This window comes from Cervus elaphus, chromosome 4 (genome assembly GCF_910594005.1).
Source record: "Cervus elaphus chromosome 4, mCerEla1.1, whole genome shotgun sequence".
NCBI classification, from domain to species: Eukaryota; Metazoa; Chordata; class Mammalia; order Artiodactyla; family Cervidae; genus Cervus; species Cervus elaphus.
Window position 1 is genome coordinate 39,481,743 of NC_057818.1, and position 16,684 is coordinate 39,498,426.

The following is a 16,684-nucleotide window of genomic DNA, read 5'->3' on the forward strand; positions in this document are numbered from 1 at the left end:
CTTGTCTTTGTCTGGGAATTCTTTTGCCTGCTGACCATTATGGTCCATTTTCTGTCTTCTCTTTCAGATTGAACTGACACAATCAGCTGTTGTCTTTCTGGTTCTGAACTGGGTTGAGCCTCCCTGACCTTATCTGTGCTGCCCCTACCCACTCTCACTAGAGAAGATTTTTTTCCTTTTGGGTGCCAGCTTTTACTGAAGTAATCTCTTTAAATCTCCATCTCTCCAGGACTTCCCTGGTGGTTCAGCGGTTAAGATCCGTGTTTCCAATGCAGGGTGTACCAGTTCAGTCCCTGGTTGGGGAACTAAGATCCCACATGCCATATGACACAGCCAAAAATAAAATAAAAATAAATAAAACTCCATCTCTCCAGTTACTCAGACCAAAACCATGGAATCATTCTGCCTTGGATGACCATTATCGCCCCTCATTCCACATCTAATGCAGAAGCAAATCCTGTAGAGTCTACTTTCAAACATGCATCTAAAATCCAGCCACTTCTCCCAGCTTTTACCTTGGTCCATGCTGCTGTCCCTTCTCACCTGGAATCTTGCAGCAGCCTCCTTGCTGGTCTCCCCACTTCTGTCTTTGGCTCCCAACAGTTTGTTTTCAATATAATGGCCAGTGTGTCTTTTGTGACATCTACAGGAGATCACGTCACTCCTCTGCTCAGTACCCTCCAATGGCCCTTCATCTCCCTAAAAGGAAAAGTTAAGGATTTAAGGATGGCCTACACGGTCCTGAAAGACCTCTCCTCCCTTTCCTTTCTCGCCTCATCGGGTACCACTCTCCCCTTACTTTCTGTGCTCCAGCCTCAACAAAGTGGCTCCTCAAACACCATTAGCCACCTCCTACCTCCAGGTCTTAGCACTTGCTATTACTTCTGTCTGGAGTGTTCCTGTTGTACGTTCCCACCAGGCTTCTTCCTTGACTGTCTTAACTCAGATGTCACCTTCTCGGTGTGGTCCTCCATGAGAACACTTAATTCAAAATTACAACTGCGTCCATCTTGGCATTCCTCATCTCCCTCCTCTGCTTTATTCTCCTCCATAGCACTTTTTCCTCTTAATAAACTACACAATTTACTTCTTTAATTTGCTACCTCTCTCTCTCTCATTCCCTCTCTCTCTCTCTCCCTCCACACATCTCCCCCACCAGTAGATGCAGACCTCACGAAGGCAGAGATTCTGTTTTATAAACTTCTGTATCCCCATTAACTAGTAGAGTGCTTGGCATATAGGAGGTGTACCCTAATATTTGCTTAACAAATTAATTAAATGAAAATATGACATTCACATGATAGCTATTAATGCTCATAGCAGTATTATTCATAATAGCCCAAACCTGAAACAATACAAATATCCATTAACTGGTGAACAGATAAACAAAATATGGTATAGTTACACTGTTCAGCAGTAAAAATGAACAGAATACTGATTCTTGCTACAGCCTGAACCTCAAACCATTATGCTAAGTGAAAGAAACACTGTTCAGCAGTAAAAATGAACAGAATACTGATTCTTGCTACAACCTGAACCTCAAAAACATTATGCTAAGCGAAAGAAACCAGACACAAAAGATGACATATTATACAATTCCACTTATATGAAATGTCTGAAAAGGGCAAATCCATAGAGACAGAAAGCAGATTAGTGGTTTCCTGGAGCTGGGGTAGGAATGGGAGTGACAAATGGGCATGAGGGAATTTTTGAGGTGATGGAAATATTCTAAAACTGGATTGTAATAATGGTTGTACAACCCTATAAACTTGCTAGAAATCATTGAATTGTATACTTACAGTATTTGAATTTGATGACATATAGAAAAGATGCTGATAAAACTGTAAAAAAAAAATTTAATTTTAGAAAAGTCTGAAAGTACTCTGTTAATTGGGCCAAGGCCACAAGCTCAAATTTTGGGAGCCAATTTTTATGTCTTTCTTTCGTTCAATACCTGGCTGTGTATGAATCTCTAATCTAGGCCCTATACGAGTAGACATGACCCCTGACCTTCAGAAATTAATGGTCTAATTAAAAGATAAGATGCACAGAGATCATTACAATGCAAGGCAGAATGTGAAATGCCACATTAAGGACGTGCCCAGAAAGTCTATGGTATTGGTGCAAATACAACTTTGCAGGGAAAACAAGAAAGAAAGCAGTATTTGGACAGGGTTTTAAACAATGAATAGGAAGACAATAAGCAGAGAAAGGAACTAAGGGATGCCTACAAGCTATCTTCTTCATCCACCTCTCCTTCACAAGTCACCATGTTACCAAAAGTGGGACCTGGCTGCTTACCACTCTAAAACCGATACTTGAGAGGCAAGGTTGGTGAAAGGAAAGTTTGCTGTATGTGAGAGGCCAGCAACTGGGGAGGAGGGTGGGCAGACTCATGTCCAAAGGCTGACTCCTGCCACTGACAATCAGTGGCCAAGAGCTTTTAAAGGGGAGTTTCAGGGATATATAGGTGGAGGAAAGGTGCTACATACAGAAACAGCACCATCAGCTCTGACAATCATCTTGAAATTGGTCATGCAGTAGTCTGATCAAGCGTCATCTTGATTGTTTTAAGTACAGTTGATCTTCAGTTCCAGGGTTGGTTTGTTCCCATTTCTCTGAGGCCAGTTCTCAGAATTGTGGCAGCTTATGTCATGGCTACAGTCTGGTCATCAGGTAGTTAACTTCTTCCACCTGTTGGGGGTTTCAGTATCTACAAGACAGCTCACAGGGTATGGCTCAGAATATTATCTATAGCCCTTGAGAAGGAACTAAAGTTCCTTGACTTTGTTTAATGACTAAGCTATTATGGTTTGGTCTTGTTGGACTACTTTCCTTTGCTTCTGCATTTTCTCACTTCTCTGATTAAACTTATGCTTTGGCTAAAGTTTTTCTACAGACAAAAGACAGGTGGAGGACATGGAGGAGAAGGACCATATGGGCCTGCTTCTGTTTCAACTGGGAGTGTTGGGCAAGAAAACATAGAAGCATCAGTGCAAAGACCTCAGTTGTACCAGAATAAACAACTCAGGGATATGTCCTATAAGCAGAATACCTGATACAATGTAGGTGCTCAACATATGCTTATGGAATGAATGAATGAAAATTTAAGTGGGGTCTAGCAGCATTTCAGGTTGACTGTGGACTGGCAGGGAGAGATCTCTCTCTCACACACACACACACACACATACACACACATACACACACACACATACTCAGCAACTGCAAGCTCATATCTGCCTTCAAGAGGAGACAGAGTCAGTGCTCAGATGTGCCTTAGCAATATCTCTGCCTCCTGTTTCCCAGCATTCCAGAAAGCCATTTCCCCAAGAGTTTGTCCTTTTATTTGGGCATTTTTAACAATCAAGTTTAGTCCAAGAACCATAACCAGAAATCCATTCCCTTCCAGGTCAATTGTGTTTTCTTTTTATATGAAGACAAAACATAAGCATATTATCGAGTGTCTCTTTATAGTGCTCTCTAGGTCCCTTTCGTGTGTGTGTTTTCTTCTGACCTACATAATAGGAATGCTATATCTAAATAGTAGGAAGGAACTATGGTTTTTTTCCTTCTTTTAAATTCTTCATACAGAGTGAAAGTACAAAGGAATGCTTCATTGTGAACAGAGTGAAACATTTAATAAGTGCTCTGGAGATGAAAAGACAAAAGGGTGGATAAATGGATGTGAATGGTTGAGGAGATGAAAAACAAATCAAAGAATGAATGCCTGCTTGGTGACAACCTAAAGCCTTTCTCAATTGCAGAGTAAGAAGCCAGCGTTAGCATTTGAGGAATCACACATGGATTTTGAGCCCAATAAGCAGTGTCATCTAAGGCAACTCCAACAACTCAAGAAAAAGCTGCTGGCCTTTCAGCAAGAACTGGAGTTTCGCACCGAGGAGTTGCAGACTTCTTACTGTTCCCTCTTGCAGTATCAGTCCGTCCTGGAGAAGCAGACTTCTGACCTGGTTATTCTCCACCATCATTGCAAGATGAAAGAAGATGAGGTATAGATAAAGTAACTATGGAAGTGTCCTATATGACCATGTACCTACAGAAATCAGGTCAAAACTACTAGAAAGCAAGCAGTGGACTTAGAGGAGAGCTTCACTTCTTGAGCATATTTTATCAACTTTCCCTCTTTAACTCTTTGATTTCTTTGAAACTGAACAGAGGGAACTAAACAGAATGGCATAACTGGGTGAGAGGTCCAGTATTAATGCATGTGGGCTATGTGGTATGTATGTACGTGTGTGGGGTGTATGTGTGCACATGCACATATATGTGTGTGGTGTGCATGGAGGCTTATCATCTCCATTCTATTACCATGGCAATTTAAATGCAAAAGACTCTAGGTCTCTAAGGGTTATGAAAGAGGTATAAAGTCCACTAAATCAATCATTTTTTTTTTAGAAAAATCAGATTTCAATCATATATAAATTCCTGGCACTTGCACAGTGGATAAGATAACCAGATGTTGAGTCTGAGTTAATCACTGAGAGTACCTCATCAGTCATTTTTGCAGACTGGAGTTTTATATCAAGTAGACTTAACTTAAGTACATTCTGGATATTCATTTCTATTCATGTCCAGGATGGTATTTTTTTTTAACCAGAGTATATCATCTTTATAGAATCCCAAGTAAATTACAAAGACAAAAGCCTTAGAACTAAAATCAGTTGGGCAGTGGTAGCACTAGCAGTAGTAAAACCATGGGTTTGAAGTAATGGAACAGGTAGCCTCCTCTGGTATTTTCCTCCTCTGCCTTTAGAGATAAAATTCCAAGGGCTGTCTTGAATGGTGCTATTTCTTAATGACTAACTCCAGGGAATTTATGAAGGGCCTTGAAGAAACATGGAATTTTTTTTTAAAGGAAATATTATGACGAATAAGAATTTGCTGTAAAGGATTGGGAGGGAAAGGAACAAAGGTTATTCTACAAACATAATCTGGGACAAAGCCTGTGAGCAACCATGGTTTAATAAAGCTAATGCAAAGCTGTATTAAAACTGGCTAGTTCATCCTAACTTAAACAAGAGTCCAGCCTGAATAAAGTGACTCTGAGTTATTAGTAGTTGGGATTCTATTTAGCTTCATATAACAGAAAACCCCAAAGCAATAGTGTCTTAAATACAATAGTTAGACACTGTTGTTTTTAAAGACACTGGACACCAGACAATGAAAGACAGTAGTCTTGAGAAATGAGAAACAAATGAGGTGAGCACTACTATTGTCCTTAGCTTATTGTTTCAAGTTTCTAGTCCATGACACAAAAAAGAGAATCTGGGAGAGTCTGGTAGACTCCCTTACTTGAAGGGGATTGTGTAAAGATCCCAGAAGACTAAGTTCTTAGAGTTCATAAGATAGAGTAACAGAGAAGATCGAGTTGCACAGAAAGAGAATGCTGGGGGTCAACAGATCTTTCTTTAGTAATCAGAAAATACAAAAAAATTATCAAGCTAGACTTGTATATCTAGTGGAAGGATCTTTCAAAAACAAAAGTGAAATAAAGACTTTTTATTTTTTAAAATAAAAAAATAGTTAATTTCTATGACATAAAATAAGAAAGAGGTAGTCTAGGACTGCTACCTGTGTCCTGTCTTTTGGTTCCACCATCTTAGCTGAAAGCTTCCATTTTCCAGGTCACCTAAGATGGCTGCTGGAGCACCAACCTTTACATCTTTGTTCCAAATAATCAGGGTGACAGTAGGAGATAGGGTGGAGAGAGAAAGGCACACCCCTCCCTTTTTTTTTTTTTAATTAATTTATTTATTTTACTTTACAACATTGTATTGGTTTTGCCATACATTGACTTGAATCCGCCATGGGTGTACATGTGTTCCCCATCCTGAACCCCCCTCCTCCTTCCCTCCCCATCCCATCCCTCTGGGTCATCCCAGTGCACAAGCCCCAAGCATCCTGTATCATGCATCGAACCTGGACTGGTGATTCATTTCACATATGATAATTTACATGTTTCAATGCCATTCTCCCATATCATCCCGCCCTCACCCTCTCCCACAGAGTCCAAAAGACTGTTCAACACATCTGTGTCTCTCTTGCTGTTTCGCATACAGGGTTATTGTGACCGTCTTTCTACAGTCCATATATATGCATTAGTATGGTGTATTGGTGTTTTTCTTTCTGACTTACTTCACTCTGTACAATAGGCTCCAGTTTCATCCACCTCATTAGAACTGATTCAAATGGCTGAGTAATATTCCATTGTGTATATGTACCACAGCTTTCTTATTCATTCATCTGCTGATGGACATCTAGGTTGCTTCCAGGTCCTGGCTATTATAAACAGTGCTGCAATGAACATTGGGGTACATGTGTCTCCTTCAATTTTGGTTTCTTCAGTGTGTATGCCCAGCAGTGGGATTGCTGGGTCATATGGCAGTTCTATTTCCAGTTTTTTAAGGAATCTCCACACTGTTCTCCATAGTGGTTGTACTAGTTTGCATTCCCACCAACAGTGTAAGAGGGTTCCCTTTTCTCCACACCCTCTCCAGCATTTATTGCTTGTAGACTTCTGGATAGCAGCCATTCTGACTGCCATGTAATGGTATCTCACTGTGGTTTTGATTTGCATTTCTCTGATAATGAGTGATGTTGAGCATCTTTTCATGTGTTTGTTAGCCATCTGTATGTCATCTTTGGTGAAATGTCTGTTTAGTTCTTTGGCCCACTTTTTGATTGGGTCATTTATTTTTCTGGAATTGAGCTGCAGGAGTTGCTTGTATATTTTTGAGATTAATTCTTTGTCCATTGTTTCATTTGCTATTATTTTCTCCCATTCTGAAGGCTGTCTTTTCACCTTGCTTATAGTTTCCTTTGTTGTGTAGAAGCTTTTAATATTAATTAGGTCCTATTGTTTATTTTTGCTTTTATTTCCAATATTCTGGGAGGTGGGTCATAGAGGATCCTGCTGTGGTTTATGTCGGAGAGTATTTTGCCTATGTTCTCCTCTAGGAGTTTAATAGTTTCTGGTCTTACATTTAGATCTTTAATCCATTTTGAGTTTATTTTGTGTATGGTGTTAGAAAGTGTTCTAGTTTCATTCTTTTACAAGTGGTTGACCAGTTTTCCCAGCACCAGTTGTTAAAGAGATTGTCTTTTCTCCATTGTATATTCTTGCCTCCTTTATCAAAGATAAGTTGTCCATAGGTGTGTGGGTTTATCTCTGGGCTTTCTATTTTGTTCCATTGATCTATATTTCTGTCTTTGTGCCAGTACCATACTGTCTTGATGACTGTGGCTTTGTAGTAGAGCCTGAAGTTAGGCAGGTTGATTCCTCCTGTTCCATTCTTCTTTCTCAAGATTGCTTTGGCTATTCGAGGTTTTTTGTATTTCCATACAAATTGTGAAATTATTTGGTCTAGTTCTCTAAAAAATACCATTGGTAGCTTGATAGGGATTGCATTGAATCTATAGATTGCTTTGGGTAGTATACTCATTTTCACTATATTTATTCTTCTGATCCATGAACACGGTATATTTCTCCACCTATTTGTGTCCTCTCTGATTTCTTTCATCAATGTTTTATAGTTTTCTATATATAGGTCTTTTGTTTCTTTAGGTAGATTTATTCCTAAGTATTTTATTCTTTTCATTGCAATGGTGAATGGAATTGTTTCCTTAATTTCTCTTTCTGTTTTCTCATTGTTAGTGTATAGGAATGCAAGGGATTTCTGTGTGTTAATTTTATATCCTGCAACTTTACTATATTCATTGATCAGCTCTAGTAATTTTCTGGTGGAGTCTTTAGGGTTTTCTATGTAGAGGATCATGTCATCTGCAAACAGTGAGAGTTTTACTTCTTCTTTTCCAATCTGGATTCCTTTTATTTCTTTTTCTGCTCTGATTGCTGTGGCCAAAACTTCCAAAACTATGTTGAATAGTAGTGGTGAGTGTGGGCACCCTTGTCTTGTTCCTGACTTTAGGGAAAATGCTTTCAGTTTTTCACCATTGAGGATAATGTTTGCTGAGGGTTTATCATATATAGCTTTTATTATGTTGAGGTATGTTCCTTCTATTCCTGCTTTCTTGAGGGTTTTTATCATAAATGGATGTTGAATTTTGTTAAGGGCTTTCTCTGCATCTATTGAGATAATCATATGGTTTTTATTTTTCAATTTGTTAATGTGGTATATTACATTGATTGATTTGCAGATATTGAAGAATCCTTGCATCCCTGGAATAAAGCCCACTTGGTCATGATGTATGATCTTTTTAATATGTTGTTGGATTGTGTTTGCTAGAATTTTGTTAAGGGTTTTTGCATCTATGTTCATCAGTGATATTGGCCTATAGTTTTCTTTTTTTGTGTGGCATCTTTGTCAGGTTTTGATATTAAGGTGATGGTGGCCTCATAGAAAGAGTTTGAAAGTTTACCTTCCTCTGCAATTTTCTGGAAGAGTTTGAGTAGGATAGGTGTTTGTTCTTCCCTAAATTTTTGGTAGAATTCAGCTGTGAAGCTGTCTGGTCCTGGACTTTTGTTTGTTCGAAGATTTCTGATTACAGTTTCAATTTCTGTGCTTGTGATGGGTCTATTGAGATTTTCTATCTCTTCCTGGTTCAATTTTGGAAAGTTGTACTTTTCTAAGAATTTGTCCATTTCTTCCAAGTTGTCCATTTTATTTGCATATAGTTGCTGATAATAGTCTCTTATGATTCTTTGTATTTCTGTGTTATCTGTTGTGATCTCTCCATTTTCATTTCTAATTTTGTTGATTTGATTTTTCTCCCTTTGTTTCTTGATGAGTCTGGCTAATGGTTTGTCAATTTTATTTACCTTCTCAAAGAACCAGCTTTTGGTTCTGTTTATTTTTGCTATGGTCTCTTTTGCTTCTTTTGCATTTATTTCTGCCCTAATTTTTAAGGTTTCTTTCCTTCTACTAACCCTGGGGTTCATAGTTTCTTCCTTTTCAAGTTGCTTTAGGTGTAAGGTTAAGTTATTTATTTGACTTTTTTCTTGTTTCTTGAGGTAAGCCTGTATTGCTATGAACCTTCCCCTTAGCACTGCTTTTACAGTGTCCCATAGGTTTTGTGTTGTGTTTTCATTTTCATTTGTTTCTATGCATATTTTGATTTCTTTTTTTTTTTTTGTGCCTTGATTGGACCTGATTTCTTTTTTTATTTCTTCTGTGATTTGTTGGTTGTTCAGCCGCGCGTTGTTCAGCTTCCATATATTGGAATTTTTAATAGTTTTTCTCCTCTAATTGACATCTAATTTTACTGCATTGTGGTCACAAAAGATGCTTGGAATAATTTCAATTTTTTTGAATTTACCTAGGCTAGATTTATGGCCCAGGATGTGATCTATCCTGGAGAAGGTTCTGTGTGCACTTGAGAAAAAGGTGAAATTCATTGTTTTGGGGTGAAATGTCCAATAGATATCAATTAGGTCTAACTGGTCCATTGTATCATTAAAGTTTGTGTGTCCTTGCTAATTTTCGGTTTTGTTGATCTATCCATAGGTGTGAGTGGAGTATTAAAGTCACCCACTATTATTGTGTTGTTAATTTCCCCTTTCATATTTGTTAGCATTTGTCTTACATATTGTGGTGCTCCTATGTTGGGTGCATATATATTTATGATTGTTATATCTTCTTGGATTGATCCTTTGATCATTATGTAGTGTCCATCTTTGTCTCTTTTCACAGCCTTTATTTTAAAGTCTATTTTATCTGATATGAGTATTGCTACTCCTGCTTTCTTTTGTTCTCTATTTGCATGGAATATCTTTTTCCAGCCCTTCACTTTCAGTCTGTACATGTCCCTTGTTTTGAGGTGGGTCTCTTGTAGACAACATATATAGGGGTCTTATTTTTGTATCCATTCAACCAGTCTTTGTCTTTTGGTTGGGACATTCAACCCATTTACATTTAAGGTAATTATTGATAAGTATGATCCCTTTGCCATTTACTTTATTGTTTTGGGTTCGAGTTTATACACCCTTTCTGTGTTTCCTGTCTAGAGAAGATCCTTTAGCATTTGTTGAAGAGCTGGTTTGGTGGTGCTGAATTCTCTCAGCTTTTGCTTGTCTGTAAAGCTTTTGACTTTTCCTTCATATTTGAATGAGATCCTTGCTGGGTACAGTAATCTGGGCTGTAGGTTATTTTCTTTCATCACTTTAAGTATGTCCTGCCATTCCCTTCTGGCCTGAAGAGCTTCTATTGAAAGATCAGCTGTTATCCTTATGGGAATCCCCTTGTGTATTATTTGTTGTTTTTCCCTTGCTGCTTTTAATATTTGTTCTTTGTGTTTGATCTTTGTTAATTTGATTAATATGTGTCTTGGGGTGTTTTGCCTTGGGTTTGTCCTGTTTGGGACTCTCTGGGTTTCTTGGACTTGGGTGATTATTTCCTTCCCCATTTTAGGAAAGTTTTCAACTATTATCTCCTCAAGTATTTTCTCATGGTCTTTCTTTTTGTCCTCTTCTTCTGGGACTCCTGTGATTCACATTTCACATTGTCCCAGAGGTCTCTGAGGTTGTCCTCATTTCTTTTAATTTTTTCCTTTTTTCCTCTCTGTTTCATTTATTTCTACCATTCTATCGTCTACCTCACTTATCCTATCTACTGCCTCTGTTATTCTACTGTTGGTTCCCTCCAGAGTGCTTTTGATCTCATTTATTGCATTATTCATTATATATTGACTCTTTTTTATTTCTTCTAGGTCTTTGTTAAACCTTTCTTGCATCTTCTCGATCCTTGTCTCCAGGCTATTTCTCTGTAACTCCAATTTGCTTTCAAGATTTTGGATCATTTTCACTATCATTATTCGGAATTCTTTATCAGGTAGCTTCCCTCTCTCTTCCTCTTTTGTTTGGTTTGGTGGGCGTTTATCCTGTTCCTTAACCTGCTGGGTAGTTCTCTGCCTTTTCATCTTGTTTAGATTGCTGTGTTTGGGGTGGCCTTTCTGTATTCTGGCAGTTGGTGGTTCCTCTTTATTGTGGAGGTTCCTCACTGTGGATAGGGTTGGACAGGTGGCTTGTCAAGGTTTTCTGGTTAGGGAAGCTTGTGTCGGTGTTCTGGTGGGTGGAGCTGGATTTCTTCTCTCTAGAGTGCAATGAAGTGTCCAATAATAAGTTTTGAGATGTCAGTGGGTTTGGTGTGACTTTGGTCAGCCTGTATATTGAGGCTCAGGGTTATGTTCCTGTGTTGCTGGAGAATTTGCATGGTATGTCTTGCTGTGGAGCTTGTTGGCCCTTGGGTGGTGCTAGGTTTCAGTGTAGGTATGGAGGCGTTTGATGAGCTCCTATCGTTTAATGCTTCCTGGATTCAGGAGTTCTCTGGTATTCTCAGGATTTGGACTTAAGCCTCCTGCCTCTGGTTTTCAGTCTTATTCTTACAGTAGCCTCAAGACTTCTCCATTTATACAGCAGCAATGATAAAACATCTAGGTTAATGATGAAAAGTTTCTCCACAGTGAGGGACACCTAGAGAGGTACACAGAGTTACATGGAGAAGAGAAGAGGGAAGAGGGAGTTAGAGGTGACCAGGAGGAGCAGAGGGGGAATCAAACGGGGAGAGAGCAGGCTAGCCAGTAATCACTTCCCTATCTGCTCTCCAGAGTCTGGATCCCTCAGAGATGTTCACGGGGTTACACAGAGAGGAGAAGAGGGAGGAAGGAGACAGAGGTTGCCAGGAGGATAAAAGGGGGAATCAAAAGGATAGAGACAGATCCAGCCAGTAATCAGTTCCCTAAGTGTTCTCCACAGCCCAGAACCCACAAAAACGTTCACCAAGTTGGGTAGAGAAGAAAAGGGGGTGGGAGGTAGATAGAGGTGACCTGTGGAGAAAAAGGAGAGTCAAAAGCGGTAGAGAGCAATCAGGCTAGTGATCCACTCCCAAGTAAAAATGGGTACTGAAGGTTGGGTTCTTAAAGGTACAAAGTTGATAACAAATACCAAAAAAGCAAAGATTAAAAATCTTGAGTAGGGGTTAGATTCCCAAAAATACAATATTAAAAAAAATAAAATAAAACAAACAAACAAACAGAAAAAGTCACAGAGGTTATAATATATATATATGAAGTTTGCTTTAAAAATAGGGTCTGTCTTTTTTTTTTTTGCAAGGTAATTGTAGGTTATAAAAATGAAAATTAAAGGAGTAATGGGGACTTGAAAATAAAAAATAATTTTTAAAAATTTTTTTAAATTTAAAAATTGATAGTAGTAAAAATATATCTAAGACTTTCTCTGGAGCTGTTGTGGACAGTGTGGGGTCAGTTCATCTTCAGATAGTTCCTTGGTCCGGCTTGAACTTCTCAAGGTCTATAGGCCCCTTCCTAAGTAGTCGGTGCTAACTACAGGGTTTTAATCTATTGCACCTGTCACTTCCAAAGCGGTTCCCTCTGTTTATTTTAGCTTCTGTTTGCTGGTCTCTTCAGTGTCTAATTTCCGCCCTGCCACAGGGAGCGCAGTAGTGGTCACTTTTTTTATGCTCACTTGTCACTTGTGCTTTGGGGAGGGAGGAACACTGCGAACAAACATCACTGGCCTGTGCTCCCAGTGATTCCGCCACACTGGGTTTGCCCGCCTCCCGGCGTGTGTGCTTTCCCAGTCTACACTGCTCAGACTCTAGGTTGCTCTGCTGGGAACTGTCTGAGGCGGGCCCTGGTTTGCATGCACTTCCCAGGTCTAAGCCGCTCAGGTTCAGGTTCTCAGGTACTCCACAAAGGCGCAGACTTGGTTGGGCCTGCGTTTTGCACCCATCCCAGGTCCAAGCAGCTCAGGTGACCAGATGCTTGGCTCGCGGAGTCGTCCCCAGTTGAAGGCTGCAGTTTATCCCCTCCCCCGTTCCAGCCGCTCGGTTTTCTGGGTGTACAATGGGCGCGCCTTCTCAGGTGTGCCCTGTGTCTATTCTGGGGAGCTGGTCTCTGGCTGCGACCCTCCCGGGGGATGTCCACCGTCCAGAATCCCAAGAAGTCTTGGTTAGCAGAGAAGTCCGCTTGCAGTTTGGTATCGGATGCCTCTCTGGGGCCGATTGCCCCCTTCTGGCTCTGGCTGCCCTCACCTGCCTGCCTCCGGTGGGGGGTGGGCCGGTCCGCAGCCAGCTAGCTCTGCTCAGTCCTTTGTTCTGTGAGCGGGCCTGGCCATGTCTTAGGTTAGGGCTTTTCACGGGGATCGTGGGATAGGTATCCCACAGTCTGGGTTGCTATCTCAAGCTAGTTCCCTCAGATTGCCCTTGGGGCATTCAGCCCTGGTCCTTACCTTAAGGAATGCAGCCTGCTCCTCCCTGTCCCTCCCCCGCTTGCTAGTGGGGGATGCGAGCATCTGGGCTGCTGCTCCGCTGGGAGTTGCTGTTAGGCACATAATCTGTGGGGTTTAATTATTTATTTATTTTTCCTTCTGGTTATTTTGCCCTCTGAGATTCCAAGGCTCGCCACAGACCCGCTGGAGAGAGTGTTTCCTGGTGTTTGGAAACTTCTCTCGTTTTTAAGATTCCCTTCCCAGGACGGATCTCTGTCCCTACCGCTTTTGTCTCTCTTTTTATCTTTTATATTTTGTCCTTCCTCCTTTCAAAGACAATGGGCTGCCTTTCTGGGTGCCCGATGTCCTCTGCCAGCATTCAGAAGTTGTTCTGTGGAATTTGCTCAGTGTTCACATTTTCTTTCGATGAATTTGTGTGGGAAAAAGTGGTCTCCCCATCCTATTCCTATGCCATTTTAGGGCCGCCTCCCACACTCCTCCCTTTTAAAGGACACTTTCGAGAAGCCCCACACAATGCTTTGACTTATATACCCCTGGCAACAATTAGTCACATGGCTGTAGCAATTTCTTAGGAAGGCAAAGAAATGCAGTGTTTCAGTGAGGCACATTTTTGTCCCAAACAAAGTCAAGGTTCTATTACAAGGAGGAGAGGAGGAATTGTTGTGGGATCTGGCAAGCAACAGTCAGGGACACAGAGCCCAATATGGGAAAGTCCTGGAAAAGTTACTTTCAGCACTCTGCCAAATTCCCCCAATACTTTGTTCACAGAAGTATCAAACTTCTGTCTAAATTTGGGTTTCCCAACAGCAGATCCTAAAACAAAGAGATGGATACAAGTATGTGTTAGTCACTCAGTCATGTCTGACTCTGTAAGTACTAGTTAATTCAGGAGGGAGGTGATCCCACAAAGCACAGTGAAAGAGGGAGGTGTGTCAAACAAGGGCAGGAAGCCCATAAAGAAAATTACTATTAAGCTCATTGCTGAACCTACTGGATAGCTCAGGTAACTCTAGTCAGTGCTCTGTGGTGACCTAAATGGGAAGGAAAGCTTAAAAAAAGGGGATACATGTATACATATAGCTGACTCACTTTGCTGTGCTGCAGAAACTAACACAGCGTTGTAAAGCAACTATACTCCAGTTCAAATTCATTAAAAAAAAAAAAAAGATTATCACCGCTGTGGGAAACCAGGGTTCAGTCTCTCTGGAGAACTCCAGTAGAAAATGTAGGACATACTGAAAATTGATCCCAGCCAATCGTTCCAGTCATTGGCTGAGGGTTGCACCTGATCTTGTTAACTCACCGTACTTGTCACTTGTCTTGTCTTGCTCCTCGGCTTGAGTGGGCTCCTGGGGCCAGTGCATCCCTCAGGCAAAAAAACTGAAGATGCTTGCAGTTGGAAGGGAGTTAACATACGGAGGAATGGTGAGTGTCAAGGGGGTATAGGCAGGCCTCCTGACAGCTTCTCTTATAAACATATGAATATAAAATATTCATTTTCTCTTTTCCTCCCCTAATAAACACCTCAAAGTAAATGATCCTTTCCTAAGACGACTCTCAAATGGCAGGCAGCAAATATATTAGCTTAAATCAATAGAATGTGTTCTACCTGAATTCTGAAATATTTGAACCCAAATAAAGCCCTCCTTGATGAGCCTCCTGCTCTTAACTCCTTCAATACATATAATGCAAGTCATATAATTTAGCACACTCAAGAGCTGTTTGCTAATTTTAAATTGTATCTCCCCCAATAGAAGTTTGTAAATGCTGTGAGGGAGGAGCCTGTGCTATGTAAGTATAAATACCCCTAAGCACCGAAGACATTGTTCTTGAGCATTCAATAAATATCTGCTCAATTGGTTGACTAATTAACTGATTAGGAAGAAAAAGAGCCTAAATAAGGAGGATGCAAATTCCCCAGGAACTTCAGGTCCTATTCCCCCACTGTCTGTAGGGAACTTTGCTGAAGCAGACCTGTGTGCACCAGGGACTCCACATTTTCTAAATTAGACCTCTAGAGAATACCTAGTAAAGAAATAATACTGCCATCTCAAGCCCTTTAAAAATGGAGCTATGCTTTCATTCCTGTTAATCAACTAATATATCTTTATTGAATTAACTGCATACCAGGAAGAATGGGAAACAGAAATGGTCCCTGCCTTTAAGAAGCTTACCATCCAAACAGGACAATCTTTTTAGAAATTTTTTCTAATCATTACCATTCTGACTTTATGTACTGTAACTTTTTTTTTCCATTTGTTTATATTAGTTGGAGGCTAATTACTTTACAATATTGTAGTGGTTTTTGCCATACATTGATATGAATCAGCCATGGATTTACATGTGTTCCCCATCCTGGACCCCCTCCCACCTCCCTCCCCATCCCATCCCTCTGGGTCATCCTAGTGCACCAGCCCTGAGCACTTATCTCATGCATCAAATCTGGACTGGCGATCTGTTTCTGTACTGTAACTTTTAGATCTGTGCTGAACCTATTCTTTGCATCTGCATTTCTAGTTAAGATATAAGACTCCTCTGCATGCTATGTTATAGCCATATCCTTTCGTCATTAGATGCTTCCGTGGGTTCAGTGTGGTTTCTTTCCTATACCAACAGGTGATTCTCTATGAGGAAGAACTGGGAAATCATAATGAGAACACAGGAGATAAGCTCCATTTGGCCCAGGAGCAACTCGCCTTGGCTGGGGACAAAATCGTCTCCCTCGAAAGGAGCTTAAATCTCTACAGGGATAAATACCAGACTTCCCTGAGCAACATCGAGTTACTTCAGTGCCAAGTGAAGATGTTGGAGGGGGAGCTCAGCGAGATCGTCGGTCAGGTAGGACTTCAACCAGACCACTCGGACCAGGAACTCTTAGTGGTCCCAGTAGTGGTCCCACCCTCTCTGTCAGAAACCCAAACTTTCAACTAGTTGTCATGCCTTCCCTTGACTTCTGTGGCCCTCAGCTTTGAACTTCAAGCCTTCACATCTTTTGTAAGATTGCTTTCTTAGGAATGTTAATGCTCCCTAATTAACATAAGGAGAAGAAAAGAAAGCATGTTCAACTCTTTGGAACTGCATGGACTGTAGCCCACCAGGCTCCTCTGTCCATGGAATTCTCCAGGCAAGAACACTGGAGTGGGTAGCCATTCCCTTCCCCAGGGGATCTTCTCCACCTAGGGATTGAACCCAGCTCTCCCACATTGCAGACAGATTATTTACCGTATGAGTCACAAGGAAAGATAATATAAGGAACCACCACTTCGAATAAGGCAGAAAATAAATGACCAAATGAGCTTCCAAATCTTCCATGTTGCTATGGGGGCTCTTCTCAGTCACAAGACTCATGCAAATCATAGCTTCAGAATCAAATAGGAGGAGAAATCAGGAAACATAGCAAAGAAGATCCAAAGTGCCTGAACCTGTTTCTTTTTACTTTTAATTGGTTTTTAAAATTATACA

At 40.6% G+C, this 16,684-nt stretch overlaps 1 protein-coding gene across 1 annotated transcript in view; it reads left to right on the forward strand.

Annotated features, from left to right (window-relative positions):
* The window catches only part of PMFBP1 (polyamine modulated factor 1 binding protein 1), a 56,881-nt gene that overhangs the window by 14,599 nt on the left and 25,598 nt on the right, over nt 1–16,684 (forward strand). Inside the window, exons 4-5 of the mRNA XM_043900577.1 lie at nt 3,765–4,007; nt 15,839–16,060. Coding sequence (XP_043756512.1) covers nt 3,765–4,007; nt 15,839–16,060 — 465 coding nt within the window. The remainder of the gene's footprint in view (nt 1–3,764; nt 4,008–15,838; nt 16,061–16,684) is intronic.